Source organism: Sphaerodactylus townsendi, linkage group LG12 (assembly GCF_021028975.2).
Source record: "Sphaerodactylus townsendi isolate TG3544 linkage group LG12, MPM_Stown_v2.3, whole genome shotgun sequence".
In the NCBI taxonomy this organism is placed as follows: Eukaryota; Metazoa; Chordata; class Lepidosauria; order Squamata; family Sphaerodactylidae; genus Sphaerodactylus; species Sphaerodactylus townsendi.
This window is the reverse complement of record NC_059436.1, coordinates 21,531,322-21,554,315: the sequence shown is the minus strand read 5'-3', so window position 1 is coordinate 21,554,315 and position 22,994 is coordinate 21,531,322. Positions and strand designations below refer to the sequence as shown.

Below are 22,994 nucleotides of genomic sequence, written 5' to 3'. Positions count from 1 at the left end.
TGCTGGGGGGAGAAAACAGCTCGAGCCGCCCCACGCTTCCCTCACCCCTCCCGCTGCTCGAGTGTGTGCCTGCGTGCACATCTTCCCAAACGCCTTCCTGCCTGAGCATCTGCTGCAGAGGAAGCTCTGATGGATGGGCTATTTTTAAAAATTTACACACGGTTCGTTTTTATTTGCCCTCCTCTGCACCCAAGGGATGGTTCCTCCTGCTAGAAGCAGGGGAGGCTGGCTGGCCCTTGGGGGGCATTGCTGTGAATGGGTTGACCTGTCACCCTAGCCAGGTATGTTCAAAGCGTTTTGAAAGCACAGGAGTGGACCGCAGTTGCTGTAGCTGCCTTTTAAGGGGAAAGGACCTCATGTGTGGACTTTTAAGAGGCATGCAGTGAAGATCAGGAAAGCCAAGTAGTGGGGGCATGGCATCTGGGTGGTGGGTAACCAACAGAGTGAATCAAACACTGCTAATGTGGCCAAAAAACCCACCCTCCTACAGATTGGTTTGATCGTTTCAGCCAGTGGAGCAGACCTGGGCATTATACGGCCCGCGGGCCACATCCGGCCCGCCAGATGACCCTGACTGGCCCCCCCTGCCGTGCTGGGGAGCGAGGCGTCTTTGAAAGCCCCGCAGAAGCCGGTTGCCTTGGCTGCCGGCTTCTGCAGGGCTTTCAAAAGCCCCTCGCCCCCCTGCCTTTTGGCTCGGCCCTCCACAATATTTTCTGTTTCTCATGCGGCCCCATGGAAAAAATAATTGCCCACCCCTGCAGTGGTGCCTAGTGGTTAGAGAGCTGGAGTAGGATCTGGGAGCTCCAGGTTCAAATTCCGTTCTGCCATGGAAGCTTGCTGGGTGACCTTGGGCCAGTCACCCTGGCCGGCCTCACAGGGTTGTTGTGAGGATAAAATGGAGCAGAGGAGAATTGTTGAAAATCGGGGTGGTCAACCTATGATGCTCCAGATGTTTATGGACTACAATTCCCATCAGCCCCTGCCAGCATGGTGGCCGCCCCTGTTGTAAAAGGTCTGGAACACCTATGTTTGAATTTCCCACTCTGATATGGCAGCTTGCTGGGTGACTTTGGGCCTGTCACAGTCTCACCCTGGCCTGCCTCAAAAGGTTGTTGTGGAGATGAAATGGAAGAGCAGAGAATGATGTAAAAGAATGATCTGGAACATCTAGGTTGGAATTCCCTCTCTGCAGTGGAAGCTTTCTGGGTGGTCTTGGATCTTTGACACACTCTTGGCCTAAACTACCTCGCAGGGAGGTTGTGAGGATTAAAAAAGAGAGTCACTTTGGGTTTGCATTGAGAAGGAAGGCAGGGTATAAATGAAATCAATCCATCAATAATTTCCTCTCTTCTGGGAACTGCTCTGCTCTGAGTGGACTTTGGGGTCTCTAATGTAGAATTCTCCTTTACTTCAGAAAATGACAATTCCACGGTAAATGTATCCACTTCTGATGTGAAAATACTGAACAAAAAGCGTGGGGGGGGGGAGGGGGAGGATAAACCCAGACCACCATGTGGGGTTTCCATTTTTTTAAAAAAATCCTCCCTCCCTGCTTCCTCACCTGGCTCGTTTGACAAAAGGTACAACAGCCTGGTATCATATCCGACAGGTAGGCATCTCCATGGCACAATGATAAACTGGTATAAAACGAAAGCACGTTTGTATGCCCACAGAGCCGAGAAAAGGTCCAGGTTTCACTGCGGATGTGGGATGCCAGATAACGACCCACACCTCAAGCGCATGGCGCACGGCTGCTTTTATATTTCATGTGCCATGTTCTAGCACTCCCCCCCTGCTTCGCAAGAGCGATGAGCAGTCCTTGAGAAAACCACCGCAGTGCAGCATGAGGTTTTTGCTCATACCCCCCACCCCTGTACTCTACCACCTCTGTGGAGTATGTCACTCATAGGCTGCCCTTGATTCCCCACAGTTGTCACACAGCTGTGGGTTAGAGAACACCTCCGGAAGCCTCGCCTGCCTTCTCGCAGCTGAGAGATGTGTAAACAACCCGCAGACGGGGATAGAGTTTGACCTCTGTGGATCCAGATTTCCCTTCTTGCAGGGCTCAAACGGAACTGGGCGGTGGTGGGCAAGAAGGGAGGCGCCCGCGTGAGTTTCCTCAGACAGTTTCACAACCGTCACGTCACGTACTAAAGGTTGGGGATTCCCAGAACTGCTGTCACAAAGAGGAACCCAGAGGGTGAGGAAAGACCTCTCAAAGTTTCCTCAGCCTGTACCACAAACCTACCCGACGGGCTGGCACGCATGAAGGCGAAGTCAGCTTGCCACCACACTGATCGGGCCATGATCTTCAAGGTGGCATTGGCCGGAACTGGCGTATGAGAAAGTGGTGTGCCAGTCCCAGAGGAAATCCATCCATAATATTCCCCTCCCCCCATCACACTGGACCTCTAGAAACCCGACCACTGAGCACCGGAGGTGTTTTAGTTATGTCAACCATTTCTTCAAAGACGGTGTCAGTCTCGCCCGAGGGTCCGAAGCAAGAAGTTTGGAACCCGGCCTGAGTGCCCGTGGTGACAGAAGGCTTGATTGGCCATGGCATGAACACTAGAAACGCATCTTAGGTCCCTTTCACACATGCAGAATAATGCACATTCAATCCATTTTCAATGCACTTTGCTGCTGGATTTTACTGTGCGGAATAGCAAAATCTACTTGCAAACACTTGTGAAAGTGGATTGAAAGGGGCCATCGTTTTGTACCACATTAATTGCTACATGGGCCGGCGAACAATCCTGGGAGCCGTAATCCCGGGAGCATAGAGGAGAGCTGCAGAAATACAGTTCCCAGAGTTCTCTGTATGATTGTTAAGCCAGTTTCAAGACCATCTGATGCTCAAGTAATGTGAAGGGGGAGAAAAGAGTAGAAGGGACTCACCGTGTTGCCGAGGTTACGGAGGCCGGTCAGACCTTGCGCTGCCTTGGAACTCTGCAGGGAAAGAAGAACCGGGGTGAGAACTGCAGCACTTCGCTCTGAGGGGCAAAAAGGGGTCACATTCAAAGCAGGGGGGCAACTTTCCACTTCTCTCTCCATGCAGCACGAGAGTCAATTTAGCTGGGCTCAGACCACTTTCCCAAAGCACTGTTTGGGGGACTGGAAATGGGTGAGGGGTTTTGCACAACCCGCAGTTTCCCGTTCAATATCCTGTTCAGTCCTAACCCAAGTTTGCAGTAATGATTTAAAGTCTGGTATTAGAAGAAGAGTTTGGATTTATATCCGCCCTTTCTCTCGTGTAAGGAGACTCAAAGGGGCTTACAATCTCCTTTTCCTCCCCCCCCCCCAACAAATATCCTGTGAGATGGGTGGGGCTGAGGGAACTATGACTAGCTCAAGGTCACCCAGCTGGCTTGTGTTGGAGTGCACAAGCTAATCTGGTTCACTAGATAAGCCTGCACAACTCAAGTGGCAGAGTGGGGAATCAAGCCCAGTTCTCCAGATTAGAGTGCACCTGCTCTTAACCACTATACTACACTGGCTCTCTCAGGAGATTTGAGAGTGAAGCTTGGGAGAGTGGAATTGAGGGATGAATTGAGGACGGGGAAAGACCTTGGCAGGGTATAATACCATACATCCCACCTTCCAAAGCAGTCATTTTTTTCCAAGAGAATGTTTTTAATTGATTGATTAATTGATTGATTGATTGATTGATTGAGCAGTTTATGTAGATGGGAGATCAGCTGTCATCCCACAAGTTCTCCAGCCCCAAACTGGAGGTTGGCAACCCCAAGTCACATCTGAACCAACGAACTTGGGACTGGCACCAAACAGGAAATGAAAGGGATGTTGGATTGATGTAAGTTTCACACAGGGAAGAGGTGGGGACTTGACAGCTGATTAATTGGTTTCTGGACCACTGCAGGGTAATTAATGCTATTGCAGAACTGGGAAAACTGTGGCAGCTTCAGAGTTTCACACCCTGGATGTTGTTTGCAGTGCTAGGACTCAAAGGAGGAAGAGGGAAGCAAGAACACCTATTCTTGGAGAAATCCAGTACTCTGCAAGGGAAAAGACGCTGCAATACTGGGAGGCCTCTTGAAAGAATGCTAAATGCCTGTCTGGATTGCTCAGTAGCTAGAAGAGCACAGTTGCCACACAATTATGCTGTGAAAGAGCGAGTCCCGGGTTCAGATCTCTGCTTCAAATTCACCTCACGGCCTTAGCAAGCCTCTCTATCTCAGCCAACCCCTGCCCCTTGCAACGTGGGGAAAATTATACGGGCCCGACCTTGCCGAGTTGTAAGAATTACTGTGTTTGTGCACAAGGAGCCCTCTGCTTATCTGAAAGCAATAAATGCTAAGTACAATTGATGCAATTGTTCTATCAGTTTCGCAACCGATTCCATTTTTCCACCTTCGGCAAAGCGGCTTTCCCAGTAATATCTTCATCTGTCACTTTCCCTCCGTGGGGCAGGTAATAAAAAACAAACAAACTCACAATCATTTGAAGCAGTGGAAGAGAGAAAGAGATCAAAAGCAAGGCAGGAACAAAATATCCTCCTGAAGGCCAGAGCGGGGCTAAACAAATTCCTCAAAAGCCAAGGTCAGAAGGGCACTTTAGCCTCTCAGATAATACTTCTAGGGAAGGCAGTTCTGCACGAATTCTACAAGAATCCCCAGCCCCAGGTCTTAGCGGGGTGGAATGCAGAGGGCAAAATGTTCCAAAGGCTTTTATTAACTCTTTGGCCTCCCGCAGGGCTGTTTGCAATGGACTCTCTTGACCTCCCCACCTAAAGAGCTGGAAGGCAAAGTCCCTTTTCCAATGCACGTACTAGCCCAAAGCTATCCAGATGGGAACTGAACTCAGCAGCCCTGCTGCTGCAAGAAGCAACACAGTCTGGCTGCCAGTTCTAGGAATCAGCCCGGTCTAGCTTTGCCCAGTCTGCTGGGTAGAGAGTGAGAGGGGAGTGAAGGCAGACCCACAGAGAAGAAGGCGACCCTGGTTTTGGCCTCTCTGGCACAGCAGCGCACCCGGGGGTTCAGCCAGAAGGCATTTGGGACTCTGAACCTTCGGCACTCTGGCTAACCTCCACCCGCCAAGCTTCAAAGCGTACCAGTAGTACAGCCCGGAGTCACCCTTGGCCCGCAGCTCTGAAGACTCCAACACAGGAAGACCAAACAAAAAGCTCAAACTGTTAGCCAGCCAACTTGTTTCAAAAGCAGACTGTCCCTCAAAGGTGATCGTAGGAAATATTGCATTTTTGATTGCAATTTTATTGTGCTAAGATGCCTTGAGCTCGTCGTGGGAAAGGGCGGTCTATAAATTGAATTATGAATAAATAACTATAAATAAATAAAGCGCAAGCTTTGCACGCAGAAGGCGCAATGCCCAGCAACTACAGTTAAAAGGGAACAGGACTGGGTTAGGCTTTTGCCCGAGCCCTTAGAGAGGAACTGTGGGTAAGTGGGAAAGCCCCTGCTTCACATGCAGCAGGTCCTAGGTTCGATTTCCGGAAGATCCAGTTAAAAGGACCCAGTAGCAAGTGATGTGAAAGACCTTTGCCTGAGACCTGGACAACGGCTACCAGTCTGAGCAGACAACACTGATTCCGATGGCCGGATGGTCTGATTCAAAATAAGGCACTTTCATGGGTTCATGTGAGCTACAGAATAGACAACCAGCTAGCTCTCTGTGGATGGCCTGTAGCAAAGCCCTTTGCAGGAGGAACGGTCCAGAGTTACTCCTGGAATCTGGTTTAAAGGATTCTTAAAGAGCCAGCGTGGTGTGGTGGTTAAGAGCTGGTGCACTCTAATCTGGAGAACTGGGTTTGATTCCCTGCTCTGCCACTTGAGCTGTGGAACCAGATTAGATTGTGCACTCCAACACATGCCAGTTGAGTGATCTTGGGCTAGTCACAATTCTTTGGAGCTCTCTCAGCCCCACCCACCTCACAGGGTGTTTGTTGTGAGGGGGGAGAAGGGGAAGAGATTGTAAGCCCCTTTGAGTCCTCTAACAGGAGAGTAAGGGGGGGATATAAATCTTCTTCATGGAAGATTATTTAGCTGTGGGAAAAGTCTGCAGCAAGATTGCTGATGGTGGTCTATTCTCGGGATCAAGAAAAAAGGTGGAACAAACTTAACCCTGCAAACCTAGGATTAAGTGCCTAAAAAGGTCATGAAATTGTTTAAGGGGCCACTAAATATAAAACTGCAAAATGTCAAAAGCACACACATAAAATAATCCAAGCTTGTAAAAGGCCCGTAATAGCCTACCTTATGCACACAATATCGCAATTACAATACACAGAAAGGTTCTATGGGACACTTTTTTGACCCTTTAAAACAGGCATGTTTCAGCCAACTAGCCTTCCTCGGTGCTCAAAAGTAATCCAATAATACAGGGTTTAACTACCAGACAACAAATTGCAATTATAACACTTTTAATGACGGAGATTAATTGTTGGAAAGTTGTTTAAATTGGCACCCAGGTCTTCCACACAAAGTCATGTCCTCTTAAAAAAGAATAATACAATGTGCCAATCATCCTCAATCCTGCTGAGGCAAAATCTTACAATACCTCAGTCATAGGACATTCGAAAAGACTATAACTGGGGCATTGTAAGATTTTCCAATAGCAGAACTGACCTTTTAGTTACTTAATTCTGTTACTGGGACCATACTGAAAGAGCAGCCCTGTGTACTGATTTGCTTCTGAATGGGATTCGAAGCACCAGCCATTACCTTTAAAGTCCTCAGTGGACTGGGATATTTAATGGACCCCTTGCTCCCATACTAACTATCCCTCAAAGTCTTCCACAGTCTCCCTGCCCTGTATCATTTCACCTTTAAAGGTGCGATGATCAAAACAGGGCCTTCTCTGCAGCGGCCCCTCAAACAATTGATGTCTCTCATCATTACCTTTCATAAGTTAGGGCACAGGTGTCAAACTTGCGACCCTCCAGATGTACATGACCTACAATTCCCCTCAGGCCTTGCCAGTATAGCCAATGCTCCTGTTGGGAGGGACTGATGGGAATTGTAGTTCATGAACATCTGGAGGGCCGTGAGTTTGACACCCCTGAGTTAGGGCATTTGATTCTTCTTTGCCCAGGCTTTGGGTTGAGTTATTTTTCATGCATTTATATCTGGTTCATTAGATTCCTCTCCTACCACATAGTCTATTGTTGAGTCTATTGTTACCTGCTGGGTTTTATGAGTGGTTGCTGTTGGTTGTTTTATTAATTTTCATTGTTTTTATTTTTCCTAATGTTTCCTGGAACTTTAACATTAAGCTGTCTGGAAGCTTTTGGCAGAGAGGTAGCCTACAAATCTGCTATGTAAGTTAAATTGTACATACCTGGGCTGGGGGAAAAATGATTTCTGAGCCTCTGAAAAGATGCTGCCAGTGAGTAGAGGCAGCAATACTGGGCTTAATGGACCAATAATCTGAGTCAATGTGGGCCCCTGTGGTGCAAAAGTGGTAAGCTGCATTATTGCAGTCCACGCTTTGCTCACAACTTGAGTTTGATTCCGACAGAAGTCATTTTTAGGCAGCCAGCTAAAGGCTAAATCGACCCTCCATCCTTCCAAGGTTGGTAAAAGGAGTGCTCTGTTGCTGACAGTAAAGTGTGGGTGACTGGGGAAGACAATGGCAAAACACTCCATAAACAGAGTCTGCCTGGGAAACATCAAGATGTGACGTCACCCCACAAGTCAGTAATGGCCTGGTGCTTGCACTTGGGGACTACCTTCACCCGTGTTCGCTGTAGCACAAATGAAAGTCCAGGACACGGCTACCTGGGAGCACCGCAGGACATGCCAAAATTAGAAGCGAGATAGATTTCACCGCAGGGATCCCTTAATGCAAGGAGCGTGTTACCAAAATAGCTTCTATGCTGTTCCTTAGCTGAGGCGGCTTCTTAAGTGGGGATTAGACAAATTCTCAGAGGATGTGTCTATCAATGGCCATTAGTCATGACTGCTAAATTGAGCCTCCACAGTCAGCAGCAGTATGCCTCCAATGCTCAGGTGTTGGGGTCACTTCACTCTGAGCATTAGCTTCCCAGCTTGGCCAGTAGGAAAGCTGGAATCATGACTTGCACGATCTAATCCAACACAGGTTGGATTTCCCTTTCCTGGGAGAGGCAGCGTTCTGGATCGGGAGATCTGGTCAGGCTGTGCAAATCAGGAGAGAAAGAGAGAGAGAGAGAGAGAGAGAGAGAGAGAGAGAGAGAGCAAGAGAGCAGAAAAGGATGAGTCCACGCTCAGCTCTAGTAGCCCTTTCTTGCGTGCCCAGGGCAATGCTGATTGCCACTCTGAGTTCAGGAAAAATTTTTCCTGCAGGTCACTTGCTTCCTCTGGGAATAGAACAGGGATCACTGGAGGAGCTGGGCGAAGTAGCTGTGAATTTCCTGAGTTGTGCGGGGGTTGGACTAGAATTCAGTGGTGGCGAACCTTTGGCACTCCAGATGTTATGGACTACAATTCCCATCAGTCCTTCCCAATTGGCCATGCTGGGAGGGGCTGATGGGAATTGTAGTCCATAACATCTGGAGTGCCAAAGGTTCGCCACCACAGGACTAGATGACCTTTGAGGTGCCTCCCACCTCTATTTCCCCATGCCTTTAGCTGCTTGCGTTGGCCAGGATCCGGGGCTGAAAAGGTTCAAGTGCCAATGCCTTTGTCAGCTTCTTGCATTGCTGGTCCCCCAGAAAGCAAAGAGGCGGAGAGGGCGGCTGTGCGCTGCCGGCGGCTCCAATATAGCAGCATTTGGTGTGCCCGTGTAGGAGGAAGGCAGCGTTCCCTCCTGTTCCTGACAACAGCTCAAAATAGACCGGCTCCGACTCACTCTGACAACAGAAGCCCACGTCACACATGAAGGAAGCAAATGGACCCCCGTTCTCAGCCATGCCAGGGGCTGGTGGGGCGAGGGGGGTTGGCAGATGGGTCTCGGCCCACTGCTGGAGAGCAGGAGGCGCTCTCCGTTTTGGCCAGGGCTGAGCACATGAACAGAACACTTGCAAGAGCTTGCCTTCACTGGGCAGTGAGATTTGAGTCTAGATTTGAGCACCACAGAAACCCGAAAGATTTTGGCTGCACAAGCTTTCAAGTGTCAAATCTCAAAGTCAACTTAAGGGCATGGCTGCTTGCTTCAAGCCGCCCAGGTGAGACTTGCCCGGCTTTGGATCCATCTTGCCCAAGAGATGTTCCAAGGAAAGAGGGTGTTTTTTTTTCCCATGGAAGAGAACCAGGAACAGAAGGTGTTTGGGGGAACTGCACGTCACCGGGCCACGCAGGGCAGGTGACGTTCCTCCCCATTTGGCAGGCCTCAGGTGAGCAGCCTGCTTGCAGGGAGCCAGCGAAAGAAGACAAACCCTGTGGAAAGTCATCCCATTTCCTAGAAAAATGACGGGGTCTGCCCTGCCCTGAAGCTTTGAGTCTCGTGCTAGGAATTAGGGATTGGAGCAGTTAGCAAATCCCTCACAAGCAGCACACTTACACAGCGCAAGCAAGAAACTCTTGCGCAAAGAGAAACGGGCGCAGAGAATGCAGGCGATCCCCTTGAACTTGGTCTGTTTGGAGGTTACGTTCTGTAACCCAGAAGCCCCCACTCTTCATTCCACAAACGAGCAAGCTGGTTGAGCGGTCACACAGTGGTGAAGGAAAGGGGTTCTGCTTGTGCTCAGAGGCATGCTTTCTCATTCCAAGTATGTCCTGGCCTCGAAAACAGGCTACCACCACGGTGACTGAGTGTCAAAGCGGCTACCACCACAATGACCAGTGTGGCAAAGTGGTCAAAGTGTCAGAGGAAGGTCTGGGAGAACCAGGTTCGAATCTCCACTTCGCCAGGGAAGCTTCCTGACTAACCTTGGAACAGTCACACTCTCTCAGTCTATCCTACCTCACAGGGTTGTTGTGAGGACAAAACAGAGAACAGGAGTATGTTTGTCATCTTGGGTGCCCGCTGGGAGAAAGATGGAATATAAATGAAGCACATAAAATAAAATCAAGATCAATGTACTGTTGAGGGCTTTCATGGCCAGAATCAATGGGCTGTTGTGAGTTTTCTGGGGAAGGGGGGCTGTGGTCGGGTAGTTTTTGCCCCTAACATTTTGCCTGCATTTATTCCTGGCATTTTCAGAGGCATTTCAGGATAGGATATGTTTCTCTCAATGCACAGTGTGGGGTGTTCTCTGTAGTTGGGCATCTGGTAGGATCAAAAACTATCAGACCACGGCTCCACAGCCTGGAAAACTGATCACAGCCAAATAATAATAATAATAATTCTGCAAGCACAGAGAAGGTCAAGATCTTCCCTCCCTATTTGCAGCCCCCCTCCCCCGACAAGGTGCCCTGTTTTTCCTTCCCTGGTTGGCTTGGATTGGAACTCTTGAGCACCGGCTGCTTGTGGCATAGCAAGGTAGAGCCAAGGAGGCCCCAGGCTGAGTGGAGGGGCGGGCAAGAGGCAGAGGCAGCTCTTACATAACAGTCCCAGCTCTTCTGTTCACCTGGCGGACAAAGGAACTGACCTGCCCTGAGCCACAGGTGCAGCAGTCTCGGCCATTACGTTACATAATAATGGAACGGAGGCACTCCCTAAAGCTCTGGCCCGGTGAGGTCAGGAAGATTCCGCCTGCACCATGGAGGAGGGGCAGAGACAGGGCGCAGGAGAGCAGCTGCAAAGGACCCAGGAGTCCCGGAGCACCATCGGCCAGCTCCATCCCTGGGCCACAAGACCCCAGCCTCACGCTCTCCTTTAACTAATCTGGAGTAACAGACACCCCACTTATGCCAGCTGGCTTTTACACTCCCCTCCGATTAATCTGCATTGACAGCAATCGCTCAAGTTCAAAGCAGAAGGTGCATTCAAACTCCTCCTTTGCCAAGCATGCACCAAAAGATGACTTTCTCCAGGGCGTTAAAAGGAGCCAAAAGGGTATCTGGCAGGGGAACTGATAACTCGATAGAAGGGTAACCTGCCCAGCTACAAGGGGCCTCCTCTTTTGCCAAAGGAGAAGGGGTGGAACTTCAGACTTCTGAGTCTCACCAGGGACCCCCTCCCCAATTCAGCAGCTCCCCTCCTTGGGTGGAATGGACCACCACTTGGTTGAAACAACTGGAGATCAGGCAGGGCAGGTAGCTGACTGTTCAGCAATTATTTCCGCAGGTCCATGCTGCTCTTGCAAACTCTGTCCGCCCACTATCTCTAATGAGGGTGGGGAGGCAGATCTCCCTACAGTTTCAAACCCCTGCAAGACCTCCCCATTTCTAGTGCGGCTGTCCACACGGATGAGTAGGACTGTGCAGCTGGTGGGTGGGGAAGCTCTCCCCTCTGCCCTGCTCCAGTTGACTCCCTTACTGTATTCACCTCTCACCCCCCCACACAGCTGCATACGCTGAGGGACCCTGCAGGGACAGTGAAAGAGCAAGAATCGCGCGCCGCTTGCTAGTTTGGCTGCCTGCAGACACCACCTGGGCCCTCAGTGGGGCTCAGAGATTATCCCCTCCCCCGTGGCAAAATCAGTGGCAAAGAACAGAGCAGAGCCCACGGCCCTTGCCTGACTTCCAAGAGGTTGACAGCTGGACTGCTCTGCCGAGGAATGACCACACGCTGCCCACTGAACACCACATGGCATCGCCTGACCCAATGACCCCGTCCTCCCTTCCCCCATCGATTCCCGACCCTCCCGTCCTGCCAGCCATGAATTAACCAGCACAGCCTGCCAACTTCTCAAGCTTTCTCAGCCAAAGGTGTCGCAAGGGAGGAAATGGGGGTGGGGGAGAATGGTACCTTGGCTTTATTGAGCACCAGCCCCACAAAGGTGGAGACCAGCAGGGATCCCGGGGTGGGCATCCTGGCCCGCAGGTCCTTGGGCATGCCGTGGAAAGGCGAGACGGGGGGCTCTTCGGGGATCGTGACCGTGTAGGAGTTCCGCATGCTGCAGGGCGGCCCCCTCTTCTTCCTCCTCTCTGGTCCAGGGGCTTCTCCTCGAAGTCACAAAGGTGAGCGATGGATCCGGGCAGACACACCTCAGAGGCGGAAGGCTCGACTGGCAAGAGGCCCGGCTCTGGGTGCCTGGCGAAGGTCCCTTCCTTCTGGGGCAAGCCGAGGAAGAAGGCACGTGGCTGATGCAGCAGAGAGCAGCTACCTGAGCTTCTCGCCCACCTCTGAAAAGTTTGACGCCTCTCCGCTGCTCGCTGGGGAGGGTTCAGCTCCGCCGACACGGCTCTGCTGCCGGGCTTCTTGGTTGCACATGGGGGCTCTGGCTCGGTTCTCTGCAGCAGGGGGAAGCGTCTTGAGAAGTGGGGCTGCGGAGCTGTCAACTTCGGTGTGGAGCTGCTGCTGCTGCTGCCGCCGCCGCTGCTGTGTACTTTTCCTCCTTTGCCTCTCGCAAGCTGAGCACAGCTGCTGGCGGCACTTGACTCACTCTGACATCAAGCAGGGGAGGTGGAAGAGACGCCCAGGCAGGCAGGCAGGCAGGCAGGCAGGCAAGCAAGTGGGGAAGGGCTCCGTGGAGTGAGGGCGGCACCTTCTACCAAGGGGGGGACGCCAGGGGGGAGCAGGAGGGGCAACCCGGGCACAGGGCCAAGAACCTCCACTGTCATAGCAACGGGGCTAAACAGGCCTAGGGAGTTTAAAACCACGTGTGGAAAGCCCAGATCTGCCTGCCTTTAAGATGGAAATTGAACTCAGTATGAAAAAAGAGCTACCCAAGACTCACTCCTGTCTTCTCGGAACCAGGTTTGATTCCCCACTCTGCCACTTGAGCTGTGGAGGCTTATCTGGTGAACCAGATTAGCTAATCTGTGGAACAGGGTTTGATTCCCCACTCTGCCACTTGAGCTGTGGAGGCTTTTCTGGTGAACCAGATTAGCTAATCTGTGGAACCGGCTTTGATTCCCCACTCTGCCACTTGAGCTGTGGAGGCTTATCTGGTGAACCAGATTAGCCTGTGCACTCCAACACGTGCCAGCTGGGTGACCTTGGGCTAGTCACAGTTCTTCGGAGCTCTTTCAGCCCCACCTACCTCACGGGGTGTTTGTTGTGGGGGGTGGGGAAGGGAAAGGAGATTGTAAGCCCCTTTGAGTGTCCTACAGGAGAGAAAGGGGGGATATACATCAGAACTCTTCTTCTTCTTCCTCTTCTTCTTCTTCTGGGAGGGAGAAGAACGGTGTGGGGGTCCACATGTCTGAGTCCACGCACTGAGTCAGTGCTAACAATGCTTAGAATCAAGACTCAGGTGCCTCAATCTGCAATAAGTGAAGTCGTTCCAAAATCTGAGCCATGGAGATGCAGGCAAAATGTTAGCAGCAGGATGCCACACACAGCCTGTTATCCAATATAATGCCAGCAAAGGGGGCGGGGCAGCATCCATTCACCCCCAGTACACGAACCCTTCCATGTCAATTGGGAAGAGGGGGGAACCAACAGAGCAACAGATCAAGGGCGTCCAATGTCAGACATCTTCCATCTTGGATACTTAGGACTTGCCCTTAAACTCCCAAGGGCTGGCATGAGACCTGCCGACTGGCTCATTTATTTCACCCCAACCTCAGGCACTCATTCCGCATTAACCCAGACCCCAGCGTGCACACTGGAAACAGGAAGGCTGTGCAGTATGTCTTTTCCCCGTGCCACGGTGAATCTTCTATGCCAACATGCCACCTCTTGGCAAATCTGGGAGAAGTACTTCTAAGATGCAGACCAGAAGGGGGTCTGCTCGAGACAAAAACTTCCTGCTCCCGTGCATTAGGGAGGCATTTCTATATTTGTGATATGAGCAATAATCTCACCAATAAGTGATCCCACCTCCTATCTATTTGCAAAGACTGTTGATCTTAACACAAGTCTGGACGCCAAGGCTCCAGGATGAACGAGGGCAAAGGTTGGCAAGGGACCCTCGCCACAAACAGCCGCTCCGTGCAACTCCCCACCATTCGGTGGGCATATTGTTGGTTGCACAGAATGCCGGTCTGTCACAACACCTTACACCCATGTCAGCGTTCTGCATAAGGGTGACGTTGTGACGCCAAACTCTGCACCAGCTTGAATTTCAATGACAAGCATTTCTCCTGCGAAGAGGCGAGCCCTCCGATGGAACACCCTCGGTCCGAGAGGCACAGAAATGGGCAACGTTGCTGCTGGCATGGCTTGCAGAGGAACTCCTGGCCTTCTCCGCAAAACCAACCTGGAATTTCTATCAGGGCTTTCTTTTATCACCACAGCCCAGGTGGCATGCATGGGGTTTTCCATCTGGACACTGGCCAGCCCTAGACCGGCTTGGCTTCAGCAAGAGGGCTGAATCACGTGCCCCAGACCACAGGGATCATCTCCTGGAACAATCGCCACCCACTGTTTCTCTGCCGACCTCTTAAAACACCCTGATCAAACCGGCCATAAATTCCAGATGACAGATCTAATTGTTTCCCAGTAAATTTCCATTGTTTGCATCAAAGGGGCCCTTGCAATTTCCGGCTGAAGTTTTGGAAGGTGGAATCTGGTCAGGGCTGGACCGACGTGCCTCTTGCCCAAACAATGCATAAGGGCCTTCCTGAGAAGTTGGTCTCCTTTGTAAATTCTTGAAAGGACATCGCTCCAATCTGGGTGTGCGCGTGATCCGGCACCACTACCTTCCCCGACAGTAATTGACATTTCTTTCTCATCACCGGGAGCAGTTTGAACATACCCAGCCCAGTTGGGACACAAGCCGCAAATCCTCCAGGCGAAGATAAAAAAAGATACCTCTGATTGTCTTACAAAAATGGGCACGGATCGAATCCATATGTAAGAAAGCGATGTTTGAAGCAAGCAATAAAACTACACAGGTCTATAAATGTCTCTCCAGAAGAGCGAAAGATTATTCTGCCATCAGTCAGCCATTAGCTTGCTGGGAAATTCTGCTCCCAAATGCTAAGAGATGTCCATTGCAAAGGTTTTGCATGAAGGTGGTTTAGTCACAGACATCTGGAAGGAAGCATCAGAGCTGAAGAGGCCTAGAGGGTGGGCAAACCCAGAAAAGGGTCTCCAAAGTGCTTGTTTCTTTGACTGCGAGCAGCCAAAGGAGCAGCAGTGGTGTAGGAGGTTAAGAGCTCGTATACCTAATCTGGAGGGACCGGGTTTGATTCTCCGCTCTGCCGCCTGAGCTGTGGAGGCTTATCTGGGGAATTCAGATTAGCCTGTACACTCCCACACACGCCAGCTGGGTGACCTTGGGCTAGTCACAGCTTCTCGGAGCTCTCTCAGTCCCACCTACCCCACAGGGTGTTTGTTGTGAAGGGGGAAGGGCAAGGAGATTGTCAGCCCCTTTGAGTCTCCTGCAGGAGAGAAAGGGGGGAAATAAATCCAAACTCTTCTTCTACTCTTCTTCTTCTATAGGGTGGGGTGGGGGGCTTGTGAGAGGGAGACGTGGATCCACACAGCAAGACATTTCACCCTGTGCCGCTTCCATTCTTCCTCCGGGAGATTATTTTCGCTTTAAAGCTTGAGGTGCGTTTGAGGTTGGGGAAATTATATTGGGGGGGAGGGAGGGAGAGTGGGATTGATCCCCAAAATGGGTGTATGGGGAGATTGGAGTGGCTGTTTCCAATTAAGAGATCTTTACAGCGGTCTCCTTGTGTCTCCTTCAATTTGGCCCCTCACTGTGAATCTTTGAGCAACACAAAGGGGGTTAATTGCATTTTCAATAGACAAAAGGATAGCCATCTTCATATCCACTTTTCCAGTGTGAATCAGTGCGGAAGGGCGTTGCGTGGTGTCCTCTCTCAGCTGCCCCCCCCCCCCCCCCAGGAAAAACAGCTCTCTACACCCTGTCCTGAATTGCTACTAGACTGGGAAGGACAGCCCCCACCCCTGCTTTTCACGCTGACCCAAAGTGTCCATTCCCCGGCAGCTGCTCTGTGAGGTTGGTAAACAGCAGGAGACCTGAACTCAGCTCCCCCAATGTCTTACACATTGAAATGCAGTGCCTAAGATCAGCACAGAGCTTCTTCAACCACAGCGTCACGTTTGAATGGGAGCTACTTATGCATGCAGAAAGACTATCTCTGAGCATGCACAGAGTACAGTCTCCTTATTCCAGCCACCTTCCGTATATCTGCAGTGTCCAAGAAAAGTAGGGAAACAAAGAGACCCTTTGGAATCCACAGACCTCTTTTCGAAGCTGGCAGCACCGCCTTCGACCTCCAACCAAATCTCTTTGTGCAGACGCTGCAGGAAACTAACTTTAGCTTGGATGAGGTCGGGCTATTTTTGGCAGTGTTAAAAATAAATCCCCTGAGCCTGCCCCACCCCCTTTTTCCGCAACGTTATTTATCTACGGGGATTTTCAAACCCTCATCAACATGCCCTGTGTCACTCCGGAGAAGGCAGCCAGACAAAAGTAGAGAAAGGTGGATGGGACCCGCTGACGGAGGAAGTGGAGGCAGACGCAGATGCTCGCCCGCGCACGCAGCCCAGAGCTTTGCGCACGGAGCATTGTTAAGAGTAGACACAGACACAAGCGACATGCCGAAAATACAATGCGACTGTGTGCCTGTGCGCACACTCCGCTGCCCCATGCAGGAGGGTGGAAGTTATGCACACGGCTAGTCCACAAGTACACAATCCCCACATGCAGAGTTGTGAGTCCAAGAACATGCACTTCCCACACTCATAGCATTCAAAGACGCCTGGCTCGGTTATACAGATCGAGGGACTTCTTGCGCAGGTGTGCATACGTGGGCTTCAATCAGCTCACTATTCACAAGAGCTTCTTTTTTGTTCCGAGTTTTGAAACTATGCTTCTTCCAAGAGGCATGCAAGATATTATCCTTCTCCCGACAACCCTGTGAAGTTGGTTAGGTTGAGAAGGTGTGGTTGGCAAGCTTCCTGGCAGAGTAGGGATTCGAACCCACGTCTCCCAGATCCTTCTCTGATGCTCTAACCTCTACAGCGTAATGGGCTTGTGCTGGAAACATTTCTGAAAGGCTTGTTGAAAGCTCTGACGGAGATGCATGAACACACATGAAGCTGCGTTATAGTGAATCGGGCCCTGGGTCCATCAACGTCAGTATTGTCTACTCAGGCTGGCAGCTGCTCTCCAGGGTCCTGGGGAGAGACCTGTCACCTGATCCTTTTAACTGGAGATGCTGGGAACTGAATCTCAGACCTTCTGCAGGCAAAACAGCCAGATACCCCTGGTAAGCATGCAAGCTGGCAAAGAAACCAACAGCTCTCACACTGAGAGCCAGCATGTTGTAGTGGTTAAGAGCAGGTGAACTCTAATCTGGAGAACCGGGTTTGATTCCCAGCTCTGCCACTTGAGCTGTGGAGGCTTATCTGGTGAACCAGATTAGCTTGTGCACTCCAACACATGCCAGCTGGGTGACCTTGGGCTCGTCACAGTTCTTCAGAGCTCTCTCAGCCCCACCCACCTCACAGGGTGTTCGTTGGGGGGGGGGGAAAGGAGATTGTAAGCCCCTCTGAGTCACCTTACAAGAGAGAAAAGGGGGGATATAAATCCAACTCTCTTCTTCTCCGCCTTTTCCTCCCCCTATCCCCTTGTGCCACTCTTCAGGTTCTAAGGTAACTGCCACTGAACACAGAAGCTCCATTTAGTACTCTTGGGCAAAATATGCATCAACAGGTCCCTGCATTCCTCTAACTTTTAAAAACAGCTGTTTAAAAGTTCTTTTTGACATGAAAGCATTTTGTGGCATTGGTGCCTGAAAGATCGCCTGCTCCCATATAAACCTGCTTGTATACTAAGATCATATGTGGAGGGCTATTTGTCCACACGATTGGCATGTTCAACAGGGACCTGGGGAAGAGCCTTCTCAGTTGTGGCACCTAGATTTTGGAAAGCTTTTCCTACGGAAGCCCAGCGGGCTCCTTCCTTGCTCTACTTCCGTTGTCAAGTAAAGGCGTTTTTATTTCAGACAGCGTTTAAAATCCAGTTCTAACCATTGAGACCTTAGCAAGCAGCGATTTAGGTTTCATTAACACATTTGCCCGAAATTGTAATTTTACAGAATTGTTCGATTTCGCTGCATGGTATTTGATGCTGTTGTTATCGGATGACTGCGCTGTATTGGATTGTATTGTGTATTGCAGGCTGCCTTGATATGGCGCATAGAAAGATGGGGTGCAAATGCTTTCAATGAATAAATAGAGCAGGCACAGATTGGCTGGTGAGACCGATCGCTTTGCTGGGATGCATAAGAACAGGAGAACGAGCCAGCTGGATCAGACCGGAGTCCATCTAGTCCAGCTCTCTGCTACCTGCAGGAGGTGAAAGCAAGGGCCTTCTGCGGCTGTTGCTCCCGAGCATCTGGTCTACTCAGGCATTTGCAATCTCAGATCAAGGAGGACCAAGATTGGTAGCCATAAATCGACTTCTCCTCCATCAATCTGTCCAAGCCCCTTTTAAAGCTATCCAGGTGAGTGGCCATCACCACCTCCTGTGGCAGCATATTCCAAACACCAACCACACGTTGCGTGAAGAAGTGTTTCCTTTTATTAGTCCTAATTCTTCCCCCCAGCATTTTCAATGGATGCCCCCTGGTTCTAGTATTGTGAGAAAGAGAGAAAAATTTCTCTCTGTCAACATTTTCTACCCCACGCATAATTTTATAGACTTCGATCATATTCCCACTTCCTCAGCAGCCAAACAGCCTGCAGGGAAGAGATCCGTCTCCGAGTGTCAGATGGCAGACAGGTTCCTAGAACCAAGGTTAAGATAGAACAGGGGAACAGCAGTGGGTCGGCTCCTGGGGTCCCTCATTCCCCAACAGCATTGGCTCGCCTGGTCAGATTTATTCATTTGATTTCATTCATGCCACACCTTTCCACCTATGAGGAACCAAAGAAGCATACATGGTTATCCTCTCCTCTGTTTTATCTTCACCACAACGCTGTCAGGAAGGCCAGGGTGAACGGGCACCTCCCAGGGAATCCTGTTCACTTTCTTTGGTCTTGTAATGGAGGCACGGCGTTTGGAGAACCCCAGGGCTCTGCAGAGTTGGCTTAAAGGACAGGGCCTCTCCCCGGGGGCCCACCTAACCTTTCCACTCCCAAACTTCCAACAGCAGGCAAGTATTGCAACACGAATATCAACTACCGGGCGATGCAATTCTGTTTTGTCTTGATAAGAGATAGTGGAGGAGACTGCCCTAAAGGAAGGACACGGCCGGAGAAAGGACACACTCCCCTTCTTTCGCCCTGGAATCAGCAGCCTTCTGTTCTGAAACCGGCATTAGTCTTTCCTTCGTACAATGAAGAGGGAGACTGTGGAACTCACTGCCACAGGAAGAAGTACAAAATCAGCCAAGTCCAAGTTGGATGTAAAAGCCTGCAAATAATCCAGGGCTGCCTCAGACCTCTCCTACTCCACCCATCCCTTTTCTGCCTTTTCGTTCGGTTTGTTTCCAGGTACGCACAGAACGCGGCCACAATCCCTGCTATGAACAGACCCTGGTTTTGCCAGAAAAGTGAACTAAACAAGTAAGCAAGCAAACAAACAAATAACACAATGATAGACACTTGCTCAAACAGACCCCTCCTCTGGCCCAATTTTTAAGTAATTTACAGAGAGCAGTCTGATACTCTAACCACTACACAATGTTGCCATAGTGCCCTGCTTTCCAAAATGTCCAGTTCACAGACACAGAAACGCTGAACTAGGGGGACTTTGTGCCCGACTGAATCCCTCTGTTCTGCCTTTTCCAAGTATTCCAAAGTACACAGAGGCAAAACAAAGGACTTAGTGAACTCCAGCGACTGCTAGTCACGTGACGATCCTACGGGGCGGTGCTCTGACAGCGTGAACCAGAGTGACCGCAAGCAACTGGTACGATCCACGCTGGTCTTGCTGCAACGTTGTGCAATCCAATCCTGGTTGTCAGCTGCAGCTCCCCGCCTCCCCCCGTCGCCCCCCCTCCAGGATGAAGTTCCCATGCCTCTTCCAGAAATGCACAGAGCGGTTTCTAATTTCATTGGGGTCTTTTACACAGTTATCCTAATTTCGCTTCCTGGCTGGGAAAATAAAAAACCAAGACTGGAAAAGAACAGGGAAGAATGTGAAAATGGCCTGTGACCCCATGACACCGACCCGCTCCCCTGCAAGCACGGCTATCTCCAATTACCCAATGGCTTCAGCTGACCTAACCCGGATTGTCCTGGAAGAAGGTGCCAAGAAGCTAGGATGATATCAAGGCCTCAAAAGAGATAGGAGCTCAACTATGTACGGGTGCAACAACTGTCAGCATGAACTACCGTGTTTCCCCAAAAATAAAACAGTGTCTTATATTAATTTTTGCTCCCAAAGATGCGCTATGTCTTATTTTCAGGGGATGTCTTATTTTTCTGTGTTCTGTTCGTCGGGCATGCTTCCAAACAAAAACTTGGCTACGTCTTACTTTCGGGGGATGCCTTATATTTCGCGCTTCAGCAAAACCTCTACTATGTCTTATTTTCTGGGGATGTCTTATATTCGGGGAAACAGGGTACTAGAAGTACTGACAGCACCATCAATACACAGGGAGAAGAGGAGGAGGAGTTTGGATTTATACCCCACCTTTCTCTTCTGTAAGGAGACTCAAGGTGCCTTACAAGCTCCTTTCCCTTTCTCTCCCCACAACTGACACCTTGTGAGGCAGGTGGGGCTGAGAGAGTTCCGAAGAACTGTGACTAGCCCAAGGTCACCCAGCAGGAATGCAGGAGTGCAGAAACACATCTGGTTCACCAGATAAGCCTCTGCCACTCAGGTGGAGGAGTGGGGAACCAAACCCGGTTCTCCAGATTAGAATCCACCTGCTCTTAACCACCACACTTTGCTGGAGACAGTTCTCCTGTACCTGCAGTAGGATTGATACCATAATCAAGACGAAAAAGAGTTTTGGATTTATACCTCGCCTTGCTCTCCTGTAAGGAGTCTCAAAGCACCTTACAAGCTCCTTCCCTTCCTCTCCCCACTACAGACACCTTGTGAGGTAGGTGGGGCTGAGAAAGTTCGGAGAGAACTGTGACTGGCCCAAGGTCACCCAGAAGACTTCATGTGTAGGAGTGTGGAAACAAGTCCAGTTCACCAGACAAGGGTCCACCGCTCATAATCACTACACCATGCTGGGACCTATTCTCCAACAGGTAGGGGAAGGCGGGGGTTGGTGGTCTCTCAGTTCAGCACTGGGCAAAATGGAGAGGGGCACCACACATGCTGTTTTGGACCCCTTGAAGGGAAGCGAGGGATGGCGACTGACCAGTTGGATCGATGGGGTAGTGGTGGGTGACTCGCGTACACCTCTGTGGGGCGGCTGGGGGCATGCCCAAATGTAGGGAATTGGTGGGAATTTTCCCCAGCCAAATTCTTGCTGTTCTGCATAAACACACGCAGGCTGACAGAGAGGCGCTTCAGAGCAGCCAGCCAAGGGAGGGAAATCCCCTTTTATCCCAGTTGTCCTGTGCATTGGACCCGCATTGTTCCGTCTCAAATGCAGTCCCCGCTGCGCACAGGTGAACGCGACAGGTTCCCATTCTGTGAGTGTGAAAAGTGTGCTGCGAGACTCCCGTTCCTGCGGCTTTCTTAGCTTTCTGCCAGATGGAGCGAGATGGCGCGCATGGCCATGAGAGGGGGCATGCGACGTGCCAACAGGCAGGGGTAGGCTGCAGACTGGCGTCTCGCCCCCACTCCCACAACACAGCCAAACCTCATGCATGTTCAGCCAGGGAGCAGGGCGAAAGGCACAAAAACCGGAGAGTTTCCTTTTTAAAAAACTGGGCTGCAATCCAGAAAGGGGTGAGGCGAGGCAGAGGGCACGGTTAGAAAAGGGCCAGAATTGTTCGGAGCAGGTGCAGATGAATTGTAAGGTTACCAACTGTGACCCGGGCAATTCCTGGAGATTTGGGGACAGTGCTAGCAGAAGGGCTCAGTGGTACAGCACCTACTGCCTTGCAGAAGGTCCTGGCTTCATGCCCCGGCTTCTCCAGTTAAAATGGATCCGGCAGGAAATGATATGCAAGACCTCCGCCAGAGCCCTTGGACAGCGGCTGCCAGTCTGAGCAGGCAACACTGACCTTGAGCGACCAAGGGCGCAATTTAATATGTGGCAGCTTCACGTGCCTGAGGAAGGGTGAATTTGAGGAGGGTGGATTTTGCTCAGAGTCTATGATGTATACAGAATTAATCCCGAGGACGCCATTTTCTTGAGGAAACTGGTTTTAATAGTCCAGAGATCAGTTGTGGGTGCAGGAGATCTCCAGGCCCCACCTGGAGATTGGCAGCCTTAAGGGTGGCACTGCAGTTAGCCTGTCACACTGAAACCAGGAAGGCTTGGATTCAAATCCCTGCCCTGCTGAGGAATCCAGGGGTGACCTTGGGCCGGTTACAGACACTCTCAGCCTCGCCTTCCTTGAAATTAAGACAAACACAGAGGAACGGAGAAGTGGCTCTTTCGCCATTTGCAAGAGAGGCAGGAGAAAAATGCCCAGAATGGCAGGACAGTTGGGGAAATACAGGAGGAACCTGGGGGTTCAGATCTGCAAGACCCCTTCAGGCCCTGGATCAGCTGCAAGGGGTGGGCATTTCAGAACCCAGAGCTTATGGGCCTTTCCCGGCTCTGGGTCCCACCCGATCAATAGAGGCTTTGCAAGGTCGGAGCAACCGTCTACCAGACACGGCTGCATCTCTGGGTTTTTCCCTGGAGGCAGAGATGTGCGAGGTGGGAACCACATACCGCCAGCCAGCGAAGGGTGCCTGCATGAACCCTCTTGCATCAGAGATTTCCTTGGGGCCAAATTCCACTGTAGGCCAGGGCATCCATGGCTGGTTGACCAATTCCCTCTTCTCTAATGATCGTGGGGGTAAAGTGAAGGAGGGAGCTGTTTATTCAGTGGTGGGATCCCAAAATTTTAGTAACAGGTTCCCATGGTGGTGGGATTCAAACTGTGGCGTGGCGCCAATGGGGCTGGGCGGGGCACGACGAGGCGTGGCTAGGCATTCCGGGGGCGGGGCATTCCTGGGCGGGGCTGTGGCAAGGACGCAGCGGCTGCACCGGTCCTTGGGC

General features: G+C 51.0%; 1 protein-coding gene across 2 annotated transcripts in view; it reads right to left on the bottom strand.

Annotated features, from left to right (window-relative positions):
• Window positions 1–22,994, bottom strand: part of USP2 (ubiquitin specific peptidase 2) — an 80,764-nt gene that overhangs the window by 11,925 nt on the left and 45,845 nt on the right. The window contains exons 1-2 of one of the 2 annotated variants that reach the window (XM_048513264.1): window positions 11,749–12,385; window positions 2,899–2,949 (exon numbers count right to left, since the gene is read on the bottom strand). In XM_048513264.1, coding sequence (XP_048369221.1) covers window positions 2,899–2,949; window positions 11,749–11,895 — 198 coding nt within the window. In that variant the 5' untranslated portion in view covers window positions 11,896–12,385. Of the gene's footprint in view, window positions 1–2,898; window positions 2,950–11,748; window positions 12,386–22,994 lie in introns of those variants that run through there. The other variant, XM_048513263.1, reaches the window with a different exon arrangement.